The sequence below is a fragment of the Telmatherina bonti genome (genome assembly GCF_933228915.1).
Source record: "Telmatherina bonti genome assembly, chromosome: 23".
Taxonomy (NCBI): Eukaryota; Metazoa; Chordata; class Actinopteri; order Atheriniformes; family Telmatherinidae; genus Telmatherina; species Telmatherina bonti.
This window is the reverse complement of record NC_136632.1, coordinates 4,180,229-4,203,926: the sequence shown is the minus strand read 5'-3', so window position 1 is coordinate 4,203,926 and position 23,698 is coordinate 4,180,229. Positions and strand designations below refer to the sequence as shown.

The window sequence follows — 23,698 nt, the reverse complement described above, 5'->3', positions numbered from 1 at the left end:
GAACAACATTCTGGATACTACCATCCAGAACAGGAACAACATTCTGGATACTACCATCCAGAACAGGAACAACATTCTGGATACTACCATCCAGAACAGGAACATCATTCTGGATACTACCATCCAGAACAGGAACGACATCCTGGATACTACCATCCAGAACAGGAACGACGTTCTGGATACTACCATCCAGAACAGGAACAACGTTCTGGATACTACCATCCAGAACAGCAACATCATTCTGGATACTACCATCCAGAACAGCAACATCATTCTGGATACTACCATCCAGAACAGGAACGACGTTCTGGATACTACCATCCAGAACAGGAACAACATTCTGGATACTACCATCCAGAACAGGAACAACATTCTGGATACTACCATCCAGAACAGCAACATTCTGGATGCTACCATCCAGAACAAGAACAACATTCTGGATACTACCATCCAGAACAAGAACGACATTCTGGATACTACCATCCAGAACAGGAACGACGTTCTGGATACTACCATCCAGAACAGGAACGACGTTCTGGATACTACCATCCAGAACAGGAACAACGTTCTGTATGCTACCATCCAGAACAAGAACAACGTTCTGTATGCTACCATCCAGAACAAGAACAACATTCTGGATACTACCATCCAGAACAGGGACGACGTTCTGGATACTACCATCCAGAACAGGAACGACGTTCTGGATACTACCATCCAGAACAAGAACAACATTCTGGATACTACCATCCAGAACAGGAACGACGTTCTGGATACTACCATCCAGAACAGGAACGACATTCTGGATACTACCATCCAGAACAAGAACAACATTCTGGATACTACCATCCAGAACAAGAACAACATTCTGGATACTACCATCCAGAACAGGAACGACATTCTGGATACTACCATCCAGAACAGGAACGACATTCTGGATACCACCATCCAGACCAGGAACAACATTCTGGATACCACCATCCAGAACAGGAACGACATCCTGGATACCACCATCCAGAACAGGAACGACGTTCTGGATGGTAGTATCCAGAACAGGAACAACGTTCTGTATGCTACCATCCAGAACAGGAACAACATTCTGGATACTACCATCCAGAACAGCAACATCATTCTGGATACTACCATCCAGAACAGGAACAATGTTCTGGATACTACCATCCAGAACAGGAACGACGTTCTGGATACTACCATCCAGAACAGGAACAACATTCTGGATACTACCATCCAGAACAGAAACAACATTCTGGATGCTACCATCCAGAACAAGAACAACATTCTGGATACTACCATCCAGAACAAGAACGACATTCTGGATACTACCATCCAGAACAGGAACGACGTTCTGGATACTACCATCCAGAACAGGAACGACGTTCTGGATACTACCATCCAGAACAGGAACAACGTTCTGTATGCTACCATCCAGAACAAGAACAACATTCTGGATACTACCATCCAGAACAGGAACGACGTTCTGGATACTACCATCCAGAACAGGAACAACGTTCTGGATACTACCATCCAGAACAAGAACAACATTCTGGATACTACCATCCAGAACAGGAACGACATTCTGGATACTACCATCCAGAACAGGAACAACATTCTGGATACTACCATCCAGAACAGATACGACATTCTGGATGCTACCATCCAGAACAGCACCAGAACAAACACCACAACATCGACACTGAGTCCATCCAGCCTATTGGGACGTGTGGATGTTGTATCTGTGACAAACAAAAGCTTCTTTTACCTTTTCAAAAAGAAATAAAGGACTTCAGCTCATCTCAGGGGGGAGATTGAGGTCAAAGCTCAGCTCTTCTTGTTGAGAAGTTTGGAAGTAAATGTTTTGTTCAGATTGCAGAACAACAATGTTTTCCTGTTTTTACTGTGACGAATGCAGCAGGTCTGCAGCCGTTCTGGAGCTGAGATGCTGATACAGCTGAGTCTGTTGCTGTAGCTACTTCTCTTGTTTGTGCATGCTCCCTCCCTCCTGCTGAGCCTTCTGAGAGTGTGCGATTGGCTCAACCTGTCTTCCCCCCCAGACCTCACCCTGCAGGGTGCTAATGGGCCACAGTGTGATATTTAGTCTTGAAGCTGTGGATGTTTAGGCTTGGCTTCAGCGCCTGCTGTGCATCCTGGAGTACTCCTGTGTGTTTGTTGGCTTTGTGTTCCTGGGCACCACCAAAGACATCTGAAAGCGATGGCTCTCGCAGACGAAAAGGAGCCTCGGTGCTTTGTGAGGATGTGCACGTGCCGTGGGTGTGTGCATGCCGATAAAGGAAGGCTGGCCTTGAGGAGCCACGGTTACAGAGACAAATGAAATGCACTTTATCTGGGTGCTGGCGAGCAGCGAGTTTCAAGGACTGTTCTCGATCAAACGGCGCTCACTGCAGCATTCGGCTCGTTGGAAGAAAGAACTAAAATAAACTGTTTTCTACAGAAAATTACTGTTTCTCAGTCCTGGTCCTCAGCGGCTTTAGAAGAAAAACCAGTAACATGTGAAGCTGAATCAGGTGTGTTGGAGTAGGAAGACATATAGAACATGCAGGCAGCGAGTCCTGAGGACCGGATGTAAACAGGAGTCTAAAAACGGCTTGTTTTAGTAAGAAGTTTAAATTCGATACTAAACTGCAGACTTTGTGTTGCTTCTCCTCTTCTTCTAACATCTGTAAACATCTGGGAAGTGAGGAGAGCAGCTGCTGGAGTTTCGGGAGAGGAATGTTGTCCCGTTCTGGTCTGATGCAGGATTCCAGCTGCTCTACTGGACCTTGTTGCTGGATTTCTGCTTCCATGATGCTCCAGATGTTTTGTACTGGTGAAACTGGACTGCAGCAGACCAGTTCTCCTGTTCCACCATCAGGATGTGGTCCAGCATGGTGGAACCTGCAAGGTCTTCCCTGAAAGAGACGTTGTCTGGATGGGAGCAGATGTTTCAGCATTGATGGAGCTTCCCAGATGTGGAAGCTGCCCACGCCATCGGCACTAATGCAACCCCATCCCATCAGAGATGCAGGCTGATAACAAGCTGGATGCTCCCTCTCCTCTTTAGTCTGCAGGACACGCCGTCCATGCTGTCCACAAACTATTCCACATCTTCATCCAGGTTTCCACTCAGAACATTTTAAATGAGCTTTGGTCCAGAGAAGACGGCGTGTTTCTGGATCCTCTTCACATATGATGGAGCTTTAACCTGCAGGTGTGGATTTCAGTCTGAACTGGGTTCACACTGGTTTCTGGAAGCTTCCTGAGTTCATGCACTGGTTTCCAGTAGAGAATCATGTCTGTGTTTAATGCAGAAGATCATCAGCATCCAGTCTGACCTTCAGCCTTGTCCTGTCCATACAGAGATTCCCCCTGAATCTTATGATGATACTATAGACTTTAGAGCAGAGGTGGGCATCTCTAGTCCCCGGGTACAATACTCCTGCAAATGTTAGGAGTTTCCCTGCTGCAACACACCTAACCTCATTAGCAGACTGGTGCAGTGCCTAGCATCAAACTCTGCACCAGTCTGCTAATCAGCCTTTGATGTGACCCAAGTGTCTTGCAGCCGGGAAACTCTGAACACCTGTAGGACTGCAGCCCTCGAGGACTAGAGTTGTCCACCCCTGCTTTAGATGGTTTAAAGTGTTCACAGTTTTTCTGAAATCATTCTACAGTTTTTAGATCTTTCCACCTGAGAGACTCTGCCTCTCTGAAATGCTCCTTTTATACCAGTCATGTCACTGACCTGTTACTAATGACCCTGGTTTTCTACAGCTCCTCCAGTTGTTACTTTTCCAGCCTTCATTGCTCCTGTTCCAACTTTTTACAGACGTGTTTCTGCATCAGATTCCCTTTTCCATCTGGCAGGTGTTGAAACAAGTGCAGACGCTACAACGAAGTTCTGTTTGTTCTTCGTCTCGCCAGCAGCTTTCCCGTCTGTTTCAGCTGCAGAAACAACACCAGCAGCTCCTCCTCAGACAGCTCGGCGAGTAATTCTCATGGGGAGGGGCTTTTACAAACCTGCCACATCCTGCTCCTACCAGGGAGGGGGCGTCGTGGCAGTTTGTTCGAAGTTTTCACCTCAGTGATTATGAGAATAAGCAGGAAAGTAAACGGCACCTCGGTCTCTACGCAGCGAGTGAAAAGTGAAAAGTAGATAAGGTTAATGTTCTGCTTCAGCTGCATTCAAAACCTTTTGAATCCATTTTCTTTTCAGAAACTGAAGAGCAGTGAGGCATCCCTGCCTGTTTGGAGCTGTAATATGGGAATAGTTTCCTAATCAGAATCCTCTTTGCACCAAAGTTGCAAATCCTCATCAGCCTCCTCTCCATTAAAGGAATAAAAGGCAGAAGGGTGTTAATAATGCATGCCTTATTGAAAGGGCAAATGCTCAGAAGATAGTCCCACCTGCTTTTTAATGACGGATGTGTCATCCCGTTGGAGCGTAATACCCCGGCTGTGATTCATACCTTCATACCTGATTCATACAACTTTCTGACTCACTTAAAGTTAAATCAGAGGTTTTCTTGCTTTATATGTGCGATGCAGCTCTGCAGGACACGGGTGTGAGGAGGAGGTCGGCGGGGGCGGCAGGCAGCGACACAACCGCCACGGCAGAAACGGAGGAGCTGGAAGCCTGGAGAAAAGGCTGGAGGAGCTGGAGAAGGTGTGTACACCAGACTGCTGACAATCCCCTAATAAAGGCTTAAAACGTATTATTTTGGACTAAAAGGTGAGTAAATGCAGGTTTGTGGTCTGAGACGAGGCTGCAGATGAGATGCAGCACACAGGCTGGCAGCTTGACCCCCCCCCCGGCTCCCGTTGTTCCTGAGAGATCCGAGTCCTTCCCCGTCAAACAGACCTGAGACTCACTGAGCATCTGCTGGTTGTATCGGCCAGCAGATGATCCACCTTTTTAAGAAGCACGCTACAGGTCTGCGTCGCAACTCCACAATGTTACGACCCCAGTGGTGTCTAGGAGGAAAAGGGGGTTGCAACACAAAAGAGGAGTGGCAACTAAAAGTTCCAATAAAAGGTGGGATTTTATTTACAATGATTCAAACCAAGGAAACTAAAGGGTAGAACTTAAAACATCCTGTGACAGCAGCAAAACCCACTATTTAACAAAACTCCAAAAGGGATAACTCAAAACCTCCCAATACGGCAGAGATAACTTTCTTAATACAATAACACAAAACCCAAAACAGCTCTGTAATCACAGACAAAATCACTACAGGTTCTGTAACTCTACAACAAGTCAAAGAGTCCCAGAAGACAAAATCTCAGCAAAACCCACAAACAGTACAACAGTGGCAAACTGTGTCACACTCAAACACAGCTGCCCTGACTGAGGTTGATGACGTCCCTTAAATAGGAGAGTGGCGGAGGAGGTAGCCAATGAGCCTTCAGTCCTCCACCAATCCTAAAGCACCAAGGGTAGAGGCTGAGATGCGGAAGACTGGCCAATCCAAGTCTTGTGCGGGTGTTGGGACATCTTCCTCCACATTCCAGCAGGCTTGGAATATATAACTATATTCAGTGAATAATTAATTTATTCTCCTCATAGATTAAATTCCGTAGGGAAAAAAACATTTATTCGCAGAGCAGAAATTACAAATAGAGATGTTTCATCGTATTTATTGTTATTTTAACTGCCCTGCTCCTCGAAGCGCCAGTGTTTCCTGTAGCTGCGTTAGCGCCACAGAAAATGACTAACATCACTGTAAACGGTGTTGCTGCAGAGTGAAATAACGGTTTATGTCCTCAGACCCTGACGAGGATCCTGCAACACATAAACCTAAAGAGCTGCAACTTCCTCCAGCAGTTAGAATAACTACACCACCATCCTGCTGACTCATCGTCCACATCGCTTGGTAGTAAAATAATCCAAGCAGCCAATCACATTGGACATATGTGCATTCAGAAGCTCACAGATGTGTCTGAATCAGAACAGGCATCTGCAGACGTTTTATAAAACAGATTAATTTATTTTTAACTGCTGTTTTCCAGTTAAAGCCTCTTTAAATCCTTAACATTCACAGCAAATGACTCACAAACCAAACAATTCAATCTTCCTTTCATTCAGGTTTTTGTGCTACAAAGCCAGCACGCGCACGCCCGCCTCCTTCCACATGGAGGGTGAAATGAGTGCATGTTGTTCCTGTCTGAACCTCTGAATGACCCCATGAGCAGAACAAACATCACATTTACATGCAGACATCATGAAATTCCTGTTTTCTGTCCGCTCAGTTTTCTTTCTTTTGCAGAGGAGAATAAAGTTGTTTCCATAGTAACCAATCGAGCAGTTATAGTAGAAGATTACCTGGGAATGAAGCTGTTCATAACAGAATTTCTCCCTGCCTTCCAAAGGTTTGAAAGTAGATATTTAAAGCTTTGAATTCATACCGAAGCGGTACCAGACGTCTGTGGGGCTTCAGATCTGTCCAGGTGTTTGGTCTGACCCGGTTCCAACCGGAGCTTAATTGACTTGAGAGAGCAGGTTTCATCTAGCAATCAGCTCTGCACCTCTGAGGGTTTTTAGTTCTGTCTGATGGCTGAAAGTTGCAGCCGGGAGTCAGAGAGATTCAGCCGAGAGCAATTTCACACCATCAGACCTGCCGTACGTGTCTGGCTGAATGTGGGAAAGTTAAAGAAAGAAAATAAAGGGTGTGAAATATCGTTTCTGGCCATTTGACCCAGAGGAAGGCCCCAGCAGGGTCACAGCCGCACTTACTTTTAAAACCTCTGTGCAAAACCGGCCGTGGTGACATTTGATTCTGTCTTGAGTTTCTGCCGTGGGAGCAGAGAGGGGTTGAGTGTCTGATAGGTCTGAGCTGAAGGAAAAGACATATCTGAACTGTTAAAGGTCATCTCTCCTACATCATAGAGAGTTTTTCTTTTCAGAGCGGAGCTGCAGTTTTTAGACAGAAAATCCAAACTTTGGCAGCTACACAAAGAACTGAAATTGGAAAATCATCTGAACAAAGCTGCTTTTATTGCAGCTCTAAGCTGACAATCTGGTGGGAGTCAGAGCTCTGAAACACTGATAGGATCTTATTGTCATATGAGATGTCAAACCTGCAGCTCTGCAGGTTTAGATTCCAAAAGATCCGTGGGACAAAAAAAGGCAGGAACATTTAATAAAACTGCCTCATTGTTGACTTACTGACGTGTACATTAAATTGAGAAAGCATGAAGATTTGTCAAGTGAATGTCACCATGAGAATCTCCCGTTCCACCTCATCACCATGAGAATCTCCCGTTCCACCTCATCACCATGAGAATCTCCCGTTCCACCTCATCATGATGAGAATCTCCCGTTCCACCTCATCATGATGAGAATCTCCCGTTCCACCTCATCACCATGAGAATCTCCCGTTCCACCTCATCATGATGAGAATCTCCCGTTCGACCTCATCATGATGAGAATCTCCCGTTCCACCTCATCACCATGAGAATCTGCCATTCCACCTCATCATGATGAGAATCTCCCGTTCCACCTAATCATTATGAGAATCTCCCGTTCCACCTCATCACCATGAGAATCTCCCGTTCCACCACATCATGATGAGAATCTGCCGTTCCACCTCATCACCATGAGAATCTGCCGTTCCACCTCATCACCATGAGAATCTGCCGTTCCACCTCATCACCATGAGAATCTGCCGTTCCACCTCATCATGATGAGAATCTCCCGTTCCACCTCATCATGATGAGAATCTCCCGTTCCACCTCATCACCATGAGAATCTGCCGTTCCACCTCATCACCATGAGAATCTGCCGTTCCACCTCATCACCATGAGAATCTGCCGTTCCACCTCATCATGATGAGAATCTCCCGTTCCACCTCATCATGATGAGAATCTGCCGTTCCACCTCATCACCATGAGAATCTCCCGTTCCACCTCATCACGATGAGAATCTCCCGTTCCACCTCATCATGATGAGAATCTCCCGTTCCACCACATCATGATGAGAATCTCCCGTTCCACCACATCATGATGAGAATCTCCCGTTCCACCTCATCATGATGAGAATCTCCCGTTCCACCTCATCATGATGAGAATCTCCCGTTCCACCTCATCATGATGAGAATCTCCCGTTCCACCTCATCACCATGAGAATCTCCCGTTCCACCTCATCATGATGAGAATCTCCCGTTCCACCTCATCATGATGAGAATCTGCCGTTCCACCTCATCACCATGAGAATCTGCCGTTCCACCTCATCATGATGAGAATCTCCCGTTCCACCTCATCATGATGAGAATCTGCCGTTCCACCTCATCACCATGAGAATCTCCCGTTCCACCTCATCACCATGAGAATCTCCCGTTCCACCTCATCATGATGAGAATCTCCCGTTCCACCACATCATGATGAGAATCTCCCGTTCCACCACATCATGATGAGAATCTCCCGTTCCACCTCATCATGATGAGAATCTCCCGTTCCACCACATCATGATGAGAATCTCCCGTTCCACCTCATCATGATGAGAATCTCCCGTTCCACCTCATCACCATGAGAATCTGCCGTTCCACCTCATCACCATGAGAATCTGCCGTTCCACCTCATCACCATGAGAATCTCCTGTTCCACCTCATCATGATGAGAATCTCCCGTTCCACCTCATCACCATGAGAATCTGCCGTTCCACCTCATCACCATGAGAATCTCCCGTTCCACCTCATCACCATGAGAATCTCCCGTTCCACCTCATCACCATGAGAATCTGCCGTTCCACCTCATCACCATGAGAATCTGCCGTTCCACCTCATCATGATGAGAATCTCCCGTTCCACCTCATCACCATGAGAATCTGCCGTTCCACCTCATCACCATGAGAATCTGCCGTTCCGCCTCATCACCATGAGAATCTGCCGTTCCGCCTCATCACCATGAGAATCTGCCGTTCCACCTCATCACCATGAGAATCTCCCGTTCCACCTCATCACCATGAGAATCTCCCGTTCCACCTCATCATGATGAGAATCTCCCGTTCGACGTCATCATGATGAGAATCTCCCGTTCGACGTCATCACGATGAGAATCTCCCGTTCCACCTCATCACCATGAGAATCTGCCGTTCCACCTCATCATGATGAGAATCTCCCGTTCCACCTCATCACCATGAGAATCTCCCGTTCCACCTCATCATGATGAGAATCTCCCGTTCGACCTCATCATGATGAGAATCTCCCGTTCCACCTCATCACCATGAGAATCTGCCGTTCCACCTCATCATGATGAGAATCTCCCGTTACACCTAATCATTATGAGAATCTCCCGTTCCACCTCATCACCATGAGAATCTCCCGTTCCACCTCATCACCATGAGAATCTCCCGTTCCACCTCATCACCATGAGAATCTGCCGTTCCACCTCATCACCATGAGAATCTGCCGTTCCACCTCATCACCATGAGAATCTGCCGTTCCACCTCATCACCATGAGAATCTCCTGTTCCACCTCATCATGATGAGAATCTCCCGTTCCACCTCATCACCATGAGAATCTGCCGTTCCACCTCATCACCATGAGAATCTCCCGTTCCACCTCATCACCATGAGAATCTGCCGTTCCACCTCATCACCATGAGAATCTGCCGTTCCACCTCATCACCATGAGAATCTGCCGTTCCACCTCATCATGATGAGAATCTCCCGTTCCACCTCATCATGATGAGAATCTCCCGTTCGACGTCATCATGATGAGAATCTCCCGTTCGACGTCATCATGATGAGAATCTCCCGTTCCACCTCATCACCATGAGAATCTGCCGTTCCACCTCATCATGATGAGAATCTCCCGTTCCACCTAATCATTATGAGAATCTCCCGTTCCACCTCATCACCATGAGAATCTCCCGTTCCACCTCATCACCATGAGAATCTCCCGTTCCACCTCATCATGATGAGAATCTCCCGTTCTACCTCATCACGATGAGAATCTCCCGTTCCACCTCATCACCATGAGAATCTGCCGTTCCACCTCATCATGATGAGAATCTCCCGTTCCACCTAATCATTATGAGAATCTCCCGTTCCACCTCATCACCATGAGAATCTCCCGTTCCACCTCATCATGATGAGAATCTGCCGTTCCACCTATTCACCATGAGAATCTGCCGTTCCACCTCATCACCATGAGAATCTCCCGTTCCACCTCATCACCATGAGAATCTCCCGTTCCACCTCATCATGATGAGAATCTGCCGTTCCACCTCATCACCATGAGAATCTGCCGTTCCACCTCATCACCATGAGAATCTCCCATTCCGCCTCATCATGATGAGAATCTCCCGTTCCACCTCATCACCATGAGAATCTCCCGTTCCGCCTCATCACCATGAGAATCTGCCGTTCCGCCTCATCACCATGAGAATCTCCCGTTCCACCTCATCACCATGAGAATCTCCCGTTCCGCCTCATCATGATGAGAATCTCCCGTTCCACCTCATCACCATGAGAATCTGCCGTTCCGCCTCATCACCATGAGAATCTCCCGTTCCACCTCATCATGATGAGAATCTCCCGTTCCACCACATCATGATGAGAATCTCCCGTTCCACCTCATCATGATGAGAATCTCCCGTTCCACCTCATCACCATGAGAATCTGCCGTTCCACCTCATCACCATGAGAATCTGCCGTTCCACCTCATCACCATGAGAATCTCCTGTTCCACCTCATCATGATGAGAATCTCCCGTTCCACCTCATCACCATGAGAATCTGCCGTTCCACCTCATCACCATGAGAATCTCCCGTTCCACCTCATCACCATGAGAATCTCCCGTTCCACCTCATCACCATGAGAATCTGCCGTTCCACCTCATCACCATGAGAATCTGCCGTTCCACCTCATCATGATGAGAATCTCCCGTTCCACCTCATCACCATGAGAATCTGCCGTTCCACCTCATCACCATGAGAATCTGCCGTTCCGCCTCATCACCATGAGAATCTGCCGTTCCGCCTCATCACCATGAGAATCTGCCGTTCCACCTCATCACCATGAGAATCTCCCGTTCCACCTCATCACCATGAGAATCTCCCGTTCCACCTCATCACCATGAGAATCTCCCGTTCCACCTCATCATGATGAGAATCTCCCGTTCGACGTCATCATGATGAGAATCTCCCGTTCCACCTCATCACCATGAGAATCTGCCGTTCCACCTCATCATGATGAGAATCTCCCGTTCCACCTAATCATTATGAGAATCTCCCGTTCCACCTCATCACCATGAGAATCTCCCGTTCCACCTCATCATGATGAGAATCTCCCGTTCGACCTCATCATGATGAGAATCTCCCGTTCCACCTCATCACCATGAGAATCTGCCGTTCCACCTCATCATGATGAGAATCTCCCGTTCCACCTAATCATTATGAGAATCTCCCGTTCCACCTCATCACCATGAGAATCTCCCGTTCCACCTCATCACCATGAGAATCTCCCGTTCCACCTCATCACCATGAGAATCTGCCGTTCCACCTCATCACCATGAGAATCTGCCGTTCCACCTCATCACCATGAGAATCTGCCGTTCCACCTCATCACCATGAGAATCTCCTGTTCCACCTCATCATGATGAGAATCTCCCGTTCCACCTCATCACCATGAGAATCTGCCGTTCCACCTCATCACCATGAGAATCTCCCGTTCCACCTCATCACCATGAGAATCTGCCGTTCCACCTCATCACCATGAGAATCTGCCGTTCCACCTCATCACCATGAGAATCTGCCGTTCCACCTCATCATGATGAGAATCTCCCGTTCCACCTCATCATGATGAGAATCTCCCGTTTGACGTCATCATGATGAGAATCTCCCGTTCCACCTCATCACCATGAGAATCTGCCGTTCCACCTCATCATGATGAGAATCTGCCGTTCCACCTAATCATTATGAGAATCTCCCGTTCCACCTCATCACCATGAGAATCTCCCGTTCCACCTCATCACCATGAGAATCTCCCGTTCCACCTCATCATGATGAGAATCTCCCGTTCGACCTCATCACGATGAGTATCTCCCGTTCCACCTCATCACCATGAGAATCTGCCGTTCCACCTCATCATGATGAGAATCTCCCGTTCCACCTAATCATTATGAGAATCTCCCGTTCCACCTCATCACCATGAGAATCTCCCGTTCCACCTCATCATGATGAGAATCTGCCGTTCCACCTATTCACCATGAGAATCTGCCGTTCCACCTCATCACCATGAGAATCTCCCGTTCCACCTCATCACCATGAGAATCTCCCGTTCCACCTCATCATGATGAGAATCTGCCGTTCCACCTCATCACCATGAGAATCTGCCGTTCCACCTCATCACCATGAGAATCTCCCGTTCCGCCTCATCATGATGAGAATCTCCCGTTCCACCTCATCATGATGAGAATCTCCCGTTCCGCCTCATCACCATGAGAATCTGCCGTTCCGCCTCATCACCATGAGAATCTGCCGTTCCGCCTCATCACCATGAGAATCTCCCGTTCCACCTCATCACCATGAGAATCTCCCGTTCCGCCTCATCATGATGAGAATCTCCCATTCCACCTAATCATTATGAGAATCTCCCGTTCCACCTCATCACCATGAGAATCTGCCGTTCCGCCTCATCACCATGAGAATCTGCCGTTCCGCCTCATCACCATGAGAATCTGCCGTTCCGCCTCATCACCATGAGAATCTCCCGTTCCACCTCATCACCATGAGAATCTCCCGTTCCACCTCATCACCATGAGAATCTGCCGTTCCACCTCATCACCATGAGAATCTGCCGTTCCACCTCATCACCATGAGAATCTGCCGTTCCACCTCATCACCATGAGAATCTCCTGTTCCACCTCATCATGATGAGAATCTCCCGTTCCACCTCATCACCATGAGAATCTGCCGTTCCACCTCATCACCATGAGAATCTCCCGTTCCACCTCATCACCATGAGAATCTGCCGTTCCACCTCATCACCATGAGAATCTGCCGTTCCACCTCATCACCATGAGAATCTGCCGTTCCACCTCATCATGATGAGAATCTCCCGTTCCACCTCATCATGATGAGAATCTCCCGTTCGACGTCATCATGATGAGAATCTCCCGTTCCACCTCATCACCATGAGAATCTGCCGTTCCACCTCATCATGATGAGAATCTGCCGTTCCACCTAATCATTATGAGAATCTCCCGTTCCACCTCATCACCATGAGAATCTCCCGTTCCACCTCATCACCATGAGAATCTCCCGTTCCACCTCATCATGATGAGAATCTGCCGTTCCACCTCATCACCATGAGAATCTGCCGTTCCACCTCATCAGCATGAGAATCTGCCGTTCCACCTCATCAGCATGAGAATCTGCCGTTCCACCTCATCACCATGAGAATCTGCCGTTCCACCTCATCACCATGAGAATCTGCCGTTCCACCTCATCACCATGAGAATCTCCCGTTCCACCTCATCACCATGAGAATCTCCCGTTCCACCTCATCACCATGAGAATCTCCCGTTCCACCTCATCACCATGAGAATCTGCCGTTCCACCTCATCACCATGAGAATCTCCCGTTCCACCTCATCACCATGAGAATCTGCCGTTCCGCCTCATCACCATGAAAATCTGCCGTTCCGCCTCATCACCATGAGAATCTGCCGTTCCGCCTCATCACCATGAGAATCTGCCGTTCCGCCTCATCACCATGAGAATATGCCGTTCCGCCTCATCACCATGAGAATCTGCCGTTCCGCCTCATCACCATGAGAATCTCCCGTTCCGCCTCATCATGATGAGAATCTCCCGTTCCGCCTCATCATGATGAGAATCTCCCGTTCCACCTCATCATGATGAGAATCTCCCGTTCCGCCTCATCACCATGAGAATCTGCCGTTCCGCCTCATCACCATGAGAATCTGCCGTTCCGCCTCATCACCATGAGAATCTCCCGTTCCACCTCATCACCATGAGAATCTCCCGTTCCGCCTCATCATGATGAGAATCTCCCATTCCACCTAATCATTATGAGAATCTCCCGTTCCACCTCATCACCATGAGAATCTGCCGTTCCGCCTCATCACCATGAGAATCTGCCGTTCCGCCTCATCACCATGAGAATCTGCCGTTCCGCCTCATCACCATGAGAATCTCCCGTTCCACCTCATCACCATGAGAATCTCCCGTTCCGCCTCATCATGATGAGAATCTCCCATTCCACCTAATCATTATGAGAATCTCCCGTTCCGCCTCATCACCATGAGAATCTGCCGTTCCGCCTCATCACCATGAGAATCTCCCGTTCCACCTCATCACCATGAGAATCTCCCGTTCCACCTCATCACCATGAGAATCTCCCGTTCCACCTCATCATGATGAGAATCTCCCGTTCGACCTCATCATGATGAGAATCTCCCGTTCCACCTCATCACCATGAGAATCTGCCGTTCCACCTCATCATGATGAGAATCTCCCGTTCCACCTAATCATTATGAGAATCTCCCGTTCCACCTCATCACCATGAGAATCTCCCGTTCCACCTCATCACCATGAGAATCTCCCGTTCCACCTCATCATGATGAGAATCTGCCGTTCCACCTCATCACCATGAGAATCTGCCGTTCCACCTCATCAGCATGAGAATCTGCCGTTCCACCTCATCAGCATGAGAATCTGCCGTTCCACCTCATCACCATGAGAATCTGCCGTTCCACCTCATCACCATGAGAATCTGCCGTTCCACCTCATCACCATGAGAATCTCCCGTTCCACCTCATCACCATGAGAATCTCCCGTTCCACCTCATCACCATGAGAATCTCCCGTTCCACCTCATCACCATGAGAATCTGCCGTTCCACCTCATCACCATGAGAATCTCCCGTTCCACCTCATCACCATGAGAATCTGCCGTTCCGCCTCATCACCATGAAAATCTGCCGTTCCGCCTCATCACCATGAGAATCTGCCGTTCCGCCTCATCACCATGAGAATCTGCCGTTCCGCCTCATCACCATGAGAATATGCCGTTCCGCCTCATCACCATGAGAATCTGCCGTTCCGCCTCATCACCATGAGAATCTCCCGTTCCGCCTCATCATGATGAGAATCTCCCGTTCCGCCTCATCATGATGAGAATCTCCCGTTCCACCTCATCATGATGAGAATCTCCCGTTCCGCCTCATCACCATGAGAATCTGCCGTTCCGCCTCATCACCATGAGAATCTGCCGTTCCGCCTCATCACCATGAGAATCTCCCGTTCCACCTCATCACCATGAGAATCTCCCGTTCCGCCTCATCATGATGAGAATCTCCCATTCCACCTAATCATTATGAGAATCTCCCGTTCCACCTCATCACCATGAGAATCTGCCGTTCCGCCTCATCACCATGAGAATCTGCCGTTCCGCCTCATCACCATGAGAATCTGCCGTTCCGCCTCATCACCATGAGAATCTCCCGTTCCACCTCATCACCATGAGAATCTCCCGTTCCGCCTCATCATGATGAGAATCTCCCATTCCACCTAATCATTATGAGAATCTCCCGTTCCGCCTCATCACCATGAGAATCTGCCGTTCCGCCTCATCACCATGAGAATCTCCCGTTCCACCTCATCACCATGAGAATCTCCCGTTCCACCTCATCACCATGAGAATCTCCCGTTCCACCTCATCATGATGAGAATCTCCCGTTCGACCTCATCATGATGAGAATCTCCCGTTCCACCTCATCACCATGAGAATCTGCCGTTCCACCTCATCATGATGAGAATCTCCCGTTCCACCTAATCATTATGAGAATCTCCCGTTCCACCTCATCACCATGAGAATCTCCCGTTCCACCTCATCACCATGAGAATCTCCCGTTCCACCTCATCATGATGAGAATCTGCCGTTCCACCTCATCACCATGAGAATCTGCCGTTCCACCTCATCAGCATGAGAATCTGCCGTTCCACCTCATCAGCATGAGAATCTGCCGTTCCACCTCATCACCATGAGAATCTGCCGTTCCACCTCATCACCATGAGAATCTGCCGTTCCACCTCATCACCATGAGAATCTCCCGTTCCACCTCATCACCATGAGAATCTCCCGTTCCACCTCATCACCATGAGAATCTCCCGTTCCACCTCATCACCATGAGAATCTGCCGTTCCACCTCATCACCATGAGAATCTGCCGTTCCACCTCATCACCATGAGAATCTCCCGTTCCACCTCATCACCATGAGAATCTCCCGTTCCACCTCATCACCATGAGAATCTGCCGTTCCACCTCATCACCATGAGAATCTGCCGTTCCACCTCATCACCATGAGAATCTCCCGTTCCACCTCATCACCATGAGAATCTCCCGTTCCACCTCATCACCATGAGAATCTCCCGTTCCACCTCATCACCATGAGAATCTCCCGTTCCACCTCATCACCATGAGAATCTGCCGTTCCACCACATCACCATGAGAATCTGCCGTTCCACCTCATCACCATGAGAATCTGCCGTTCCACCTCATCACCATGAGAATCTCCCGTTCCACCTCATCACCATGAGAATCTGCCGTTCCGCCTCATCACCATGAAAATCTGCCGTTCCGCCTCATCACCATGAGAATCTGCCGTTCCGCCTCATCACCATGAGAATCTGCCGTTCCGCCTCATCACCATGAGAATATGCCGTTCCGCCTCATCACCATGAGAATCTGCCGTTCCGCCTCATCACCATGAGAATCTCCCGTTCCGCCTCATCATGATGAGAATCTCCCGTTCCGCCTCATCATGATGAGAATCTCCCGTTCCGCCTCATCATGATGAGAATCTCCCGTTCCGCCTCATCACCATGAGAATCTGCCGTTCCGCCTCATCACCATGAGAATCTCCCGTTCCACCTCATCACCATGAGAATCTCCCGTTCCACCTCATCATGATGAGAATCTCCCGTTCCACCTCATCATGATGAGAATCTCCTGTTCCACCACATCATGATACATTTAACAGTTTACCCTGAGACCAATACAGTTGGTAATTTATGCAAACGGCACTTGCTGATGAGATATTTCTGTTAAGAAGCAGGTGGAGCTGGTGGAGCTGGTGAGGTGGACGGTGAGAGTTTGAGAGATTTGTAAATGATTTAATTCGGTTTCATTGAAATTCAAGCAGCTTTCTGAAACCCACAAGCTCACACACATTTTTCTTAAAACCTTCGTTTCTCTCAATATCTGGATGTTTGATGAAAGTAAATTCTTCTTCTGTTTCCTGATGTTTCTTATCATTAAATGTGATCAGGTTTGTTCTTTTTCTCCTCGTTTCCAGGAGCTAGCCCGAGAGCGCCAGGAGAACGCCAGGTTGCTGAAGGCCCACCAGGATAAAGATGATATCATTGGGAAGCTGAAGGAGGAAATTGACTTGCTGAACAGAGTAAGTGTTGCTTTCTTTATTTTCCGCCCTGCTATCTGATCTTTTGGGCATTTCGTAGTGTTTGTACGGTTATAAGTGAACATTCAGGTTGCTAAATATTTCCTTTCCACTGGTCAGTGGCTAAACTCATTTATTCTGCAGGGCATGTACTAATAAATTCAACCATCACAGACTTCCTCCTATAAATGAAAATATCAGGGTTAGCAGTTCTGCAGCTCAACACAAAGTACAAGTTAAACAGTGTCTGAAATTTCAGCTTGAAAGCCTCAATTAAAACTTTATAAGTGATGTTTAATCTCCTCCTTGCTGTGCCGTTTCATACTCAGTAAAGTATGACTGAGGGGCAAAGAAAACCATCACTGAATGACAAGCTTGCCAGCTCAACCCAATCAGTGTGGCACTGTCAGACTGGTGGAAGTGGAGGATTACAATCAGCCACCGGTTAGAACAAAGACTTCATTTCACAGCTGGACTGCTTCAACAAAAAGTTCAAAGCAGGTTCAGTCTCAAGTTAAAACACAATCGGGTCTGCTTTTCTCATCAGGGGCAGAGGGTTTGCGAAGGTCACCCTTACATTTTCACTGTTAAATGATTAGCTTGTTATGGCTGGGTTTGGTTAGATGTCTGTCCAGGTAGCTGCATTTTATCCACTTTTCATGTATTTTTTATGATGAGCAGCTTCTGAAGGTCAGGCTTGAGACTTTCCAGAATATTTTACCTGGAAAGGTTTCGCCATGTGACAGGATGCACAGCCAGGGTCTGACTCGTTTTTATGCTTTTAGTTTGCATGTGATTTCTGCAGGAACACGGAGGATTTACCACCTGAAGTCATACAGAGTTTCCATCATGGTGGTGTCAGGAGGAAGATTTAGTTGTGTGTCTTAATGCAACTCCAGTTCCCCAGAGGTTTAGAAAAAACAATGATTTATACATCAATAAAATCCATATTTTATTCCCAGTAGAACAGAAACAACTTGTTAGACGTTGAAGCTGAGACATTTTGCCTTCACCATCATTCAGGATGTGTTTCTGTCACATCTCTTCCTGGAAGAAGATGCTTCTTACCGACCTTCCAGTTTGTAAAAACGCCTTGGACAGTTCTGAACCCACTTCCAGTCCTTTCTGCATCTCTTTAGATGTTTTCTCCCCGTGATGCCGACGGTCTGACCCATCTGGAACAGATTCTACATGACTATGGGATGAGTCTTTCCACATGGGTCTGTAAGAAACTGGAAGCTTCTCATTGCATCAGCTGGGTTAAATAACTTGTTGCAGCTGGACGATGATCACCCAATAGGACGCTCCGACCTGTTTGCTTAGTTAATTCCAGATCTCGACTTGTTTAGTTTTGCGTTGGGTTTTCTTCTTGCCAGGAAGTGTACTAGCTTATTCTGATGTTTTGATGGCTAAACAGGTCTGAAGGGTTGGAACAAGGACAGCAAAAGCAGCGAGTATAAAAGTAATTAGTACGAATTAAAAACTGAGGAGTATTTGAATACTGATGATGTTAATCAGTAGGGCTGGGATGACTTTTGTCCTGATTCAATTCCGATTTTTTTTGGTGCTGATTCGATTTACGTAGCAAAACTTTTTTTTCTTTCATTTCATTTCTCTTGATTTAAATGAGGAAAAAACCAATAAAGCAGCCAGACCATCATTCTGCTGCTATAACGGCCAAGACAAGTAAAAAGATCAATTAAAAAAAAAAGAAAAGAAAGAAAATTTTATAAATTTTATAATGGAATATTTGCATTTATTATGAACAAGATTATTTTTGCGATATTCGATTTATTTATTATAAAACTGTTCCAACTCTTTCTGAGTTTCACTAATTAGATGCTGATTTTCTAATTCTGGTTCAATAGAAATATATATTTTTTAAAAAACAATCAAAAAAGATAATTTATTACATATTACATCAGTCTTAAAGTAATATTTAGTAGAACAATCCTTTAATGTTTCCGCTCCAGTCAGGTGTTTTCTGTTCCTCTCAGTCAGACTTCTGCACCTGTTGACAGGTATTTTGTCCCACTGTTCAACAGAAAAGTCTCTCATTTGTCCAGGACACATTTGTTTGTTTGTTTTCTTTCCTCAACTCAATTAAATGAAAATAGTGTCCTATATATTACTAAATTATATTTTTGAAAATTTTTATTCATTGTTCTTTTTTTTAAGTCTCCAGTTATTTGAGTGACTGTTGTAAATTCAGCCTTTTCTTCAATGAGGATGAATACATATGAGCACATTGGCACATTTATTGAAATATATTAAATGTTTATATTTTATTTTATTTAAAGATTTTTAAAAGAAAACATAAAAAGGTATGTCTTGAAAAAATTTCACGTACTCCCTGGAATGCCTTGAAGTACCCCCAGGGGTACATGTACCTCTACTTGAGAAACAGTGTTCTAGTAGACACTCCCTGCAAACACAGCAGACAAAATGTTGCAGGAGGCCTGACTCTGACAGGATCACGATGACGGGCATCTGGTCGTAGCAGAAGTGCTTCATGTTAGGATGCAGCGAGAAGCATCAGAACTGTCTCTGCTGCAGGGCCTGATGCCTGACAGCAGATAGCAGCTGATCCAGTCAGAGGGAGACTGAAGCCGCAGTCGCGTTGGAAAAAAGATAAAACTCAGCTGGGAGATGTGGATCTACTCTTCAGTAAGCCTGAAAAAGAACATTTCTGTCTTCCAGAGTTGTTACTGATGCTGATAATATCACCTTTCAGTTCAGTTCAGCTTTATTTGTACGTCGTCACTTCTCATCAGCGTCGTATCAGGATGCTTTACAGACACATCAGTTCCAGCCGGTTCAGAAGAAATGGCCTCGCTAAGAGAAACCAACGGTCTGCACTGAATCTTTACTGGGAACCAGTCCCCCATCCTGAGCATCACGAGGCGCTAGTGGAACCTGGCAGAACATGGCTCAGGGAGGCCAGCAGAGAGGCGGTTCCTCCCTAGAAGCAACCTCCAGCGGTTAAAAGTCAAGCCTATGCGGTGTAGAAAACTGCAGTTCCTCCTTCATCCACTAGGGGCTCCAAAACAGCGAATCCCCATAGACTCCCATGTTAAAAAGACCAACTTCACAGCAGGAATAAACATGTTTACAGCAGAAATAAACATGTTTACAGCCTGGTTCAAAAATCCATTTGTTTAATAGGTCAGGTTTACCTTAATGACAACTGTGAGGGGAGTGATTTTCTTTCTAACTCGCCTGTTTAAAAATAATTTAATCTCAAAGTTTGGCATATTTAAGGGCGTGTCCTTTTGATTGACAGGTACCCAATCTCTCGCTTCAAGTAAGAAGAACGTAGAACAACCGCGGTTTTTAGCCGGTTAACAACGTGACTTAGCTTTAGCCCGCTTACCTCCATTAGCTGGTTAGCTCCTGTTATCTCGGAGTTAGCTCGGTTAGCTCTTAGCTACAGGCAGCTCAGAGTTCGCTCGATGTCAATCGTCCACCATGGCGCTCACAGTCCCCCTCTCAGCTCCACCTCTTTGCCCATATTTGTATTTTCCGAGACGACACGCTGGTAGGAACCGCCCACCGAGCTTCAATTCAGCCCATCTCTTTATATACAGTCTATGGTTTCTCCCCATCATGTTGCTACGCTACATGTTAGCATCACTACTTCCTGCATCTGCTGTTCTGCTCGTTTTCCAAAATTAAATCCATCCACACATAACGGCGTTGTTCAGCACGTCCATCAACAGATCAAACCTTCAGGTGGCGGTAGCGCCTCTAATCCTATCCAATCAGAATAACCTTCTGGTTGGGTGGCGGAAATTAACTGTCCTTAATGTCGTCCTTGGTCTTCGGTTGTCTCTGTGGAGGCGGACTGACGGCAGTGTAAAAACACACACAAAGCACCCGGACAACGGATAACACCAACAGTCTGAGGACGTCGCCGCTGTTGGAAACAAAGGTCGTACATGTGACATCATGGTGTTTTCTGTCACAAAACCTAAAACCCGGTTATATAGGTCCATGTGCAGACGTGCAGATGGAGGATTAACATCTTCTCTTTGGTTGGAGGTTTTTTAAAGAATCCTTTTTGATGCATAAATCTGTGCTTTGGTTGAATTGGAGAAAAATATCTTGGTTTTGTGAGTTACATGCTACGTGTGAATGAGGCCTAAGTTTGTCTTGACAATAAGTGTGACAGAGCAGCTTATTTATTCTCGTTCCAAATGCCGTCACTGCTATTGGAAAACCAATTTTTCCATATGAAATGGTTAAAAAAGAAAGAAATGGCAACAACCTCTGTTTTGTTTGGCTTATCTTGTTATTGTGGATTCTGATGAGGCTTCATCCTGGACATTATTCCAGCACAGACATCAGGATTAACTCCTACACACTTGGTTTTCCCTGTATTCGCCACTTCCAGCATGTTGAGGAAGAATAAATCCATGTCCCATGTTCGTGCGACCTTGTCGGTGTTGTCTGTTTCCCTGCAGTTGTGACGGCTGATGAAGGCCGAGGAGGTCTGATGAGACAACTCTGCTCTCATCTGCTGCTACCTGAAGCTATTCATGTCTCCACCAGCCTGAAACCTGTCTGTCGACACTAACGCCGCCGTGTCTCTCCACAGGACCTGGATGACATTGAAGACGAGAACGAGCAGCTCAAGCAGGAGAACAAGACCCTGCTGAAAGTGGTGGGTCAGCTGACGAGGTAGACACGTCACCGCAGCGTCCACCAGGCGTCCCGCTGGATGACTCGGAAGCGGCGTCCTCGAGGCGCGCAGCCGTTACAGGAAACATTTACTCGATCCGATGTGAGAGCAGAGCTGGGGGTCCGGAAGTTTCTGCCATCTTATACATATTTAATGTAAATGTTTTGTATATAGGCCATCTAGATTTGTTTTTTCTTTATGATACGCCTGAAAAAGAAGAAAATACAATGAATGTACGTGCTGCAAAAACCAGCATGAAACCTTGTTTAGAGGCGAAGACTCTGCACGCAACGCTAAGCATCACAGAAAGGCTCCGATTGGGTCGGGTAAGGAGGACCAAATTCAGCAGCCAAAGTGGGACTTCTGCTTTTTTTCTATATTTTTTGCGTAATGGTTAAAGCCTGGTGCTTTATTATTGATCACCTTCTTCTTCTAATAACTTTGTGGTACATTTTAGTTCATCGGGAGCTTCGTAAAAATCCTTTTTCCAGCTTCTACACGAGTCGTTTTCGTCTTGATGAAAGGCTGTAGGGACGTTGACAAGTTATTCTGCTAGATGTCCAGCTTTCCTAGGTAAATTGTGAGACGCAGAGCTGCGTTTTGTTTTAAACCAAATGAGCGGAAGGAGGAAACGTTTTGTCTTGTTTACTGGAGGGAACGGGCTCGGCTGCTTTCAGCATTTTTCCATCTGGATTAAAGAACATTTTCCTCCTCCAGGAGCCGCTCGGCGGGCTCCTGCACTGCGGCTGATAATCTTTTTTGGGCTAAAGATCGGCCCCTCGCAGACAGACATCACAGACCTATCTCTCTCTTTCCATTACATTATGCATGTACAGAAGATTAAGTCATTTAATAAAAGTTTGATTATCTCTCTCCTCAGTAGACTCGCTTGTGTTCATTAAGACTAATTTGATGTGATGATACCACGCCGCTGAGTCGGTAATGCAATGTGACGGTGTGTGGGGGGGTTAGTTCCTCCTCCCAGCTTACAGCACACACACACACACACACTCACACACACACAGGTTGATGATGATCCAACATGTCAATCACCAACCTGAAACCTGCATATGAGCCACACGACTCAGCCTCCTAATGAAACGCATTAATTCCCTTGTGCCGCAGCGCCGAGGGGGGGTCTATCTGGGACTAATGTTGACTAAATCTCCTGGTAATGGCCCCTTTCAGCGGAGGGAAAGTGCTCCAGGCGCTCTCCACAACCCCATTAGCATTTTTATGGAAAGTTGTGGGGTTTGTCATGTTGAATGTTGGCGGAGGGCAGAAACTGCTCGTCTGACTTCGCTTCGTCACGCGTCACTCATGGCTGCTCACCAACTTACAGCTCTTCATCTGATCACAGATATTGATAAAGGAAATCCATAAAAAGCAGTTTTTATTTTAGCAAACATCCAGTAAATGAAGAGAAATGTGTGTTTAAAGAGAATGTGTGTTAAATGTCAACAAAACAGAATGAAACCATCCAAAAATCTCTAAAACACTCATCAGGTCCACCACATCAGGTCCATCTCATCAGGTCCATCTCATCAGGTCCATCTCATCAGGTCCACCTCATCAGGTCCATCTCAT

At 46.8% G+C, this 23,698-nt stretch overlaps 1 protein-coding gene across 1 annotated transcript in view; it reads left to right on the top strand.

Moving 5' to 3' along the window:
- The window catches only part of pawr (PRKC, apoptosis, WT1, regulator), a 114,249-nt gene extending 91,344 nt beyond the window's left edge, over positions 1-22,905 (top strand). Inside the window, exons 5-7 of the mRNA XM_079263363.1 lie at positions 4,558-4,675; positions 17,329-17,433; positions 22,028-22,905. Of these exons, the coding sequence (XP_079119489.1) occupies positions 4,558-4,675; positions 17,329-17,433; positions 22,028-22,114 (310 nt within the window). The 3' untranslated portion in view covers positions 22,115-22,905. The remainder of the gene's footprint in view (positions 1-4,557; positions 4,676-17,328; positions 17,434-22,027) is intronic.
- The last annotated feature ends 793 nt before the right edge of the window (positions 22,906-23,698 follow it).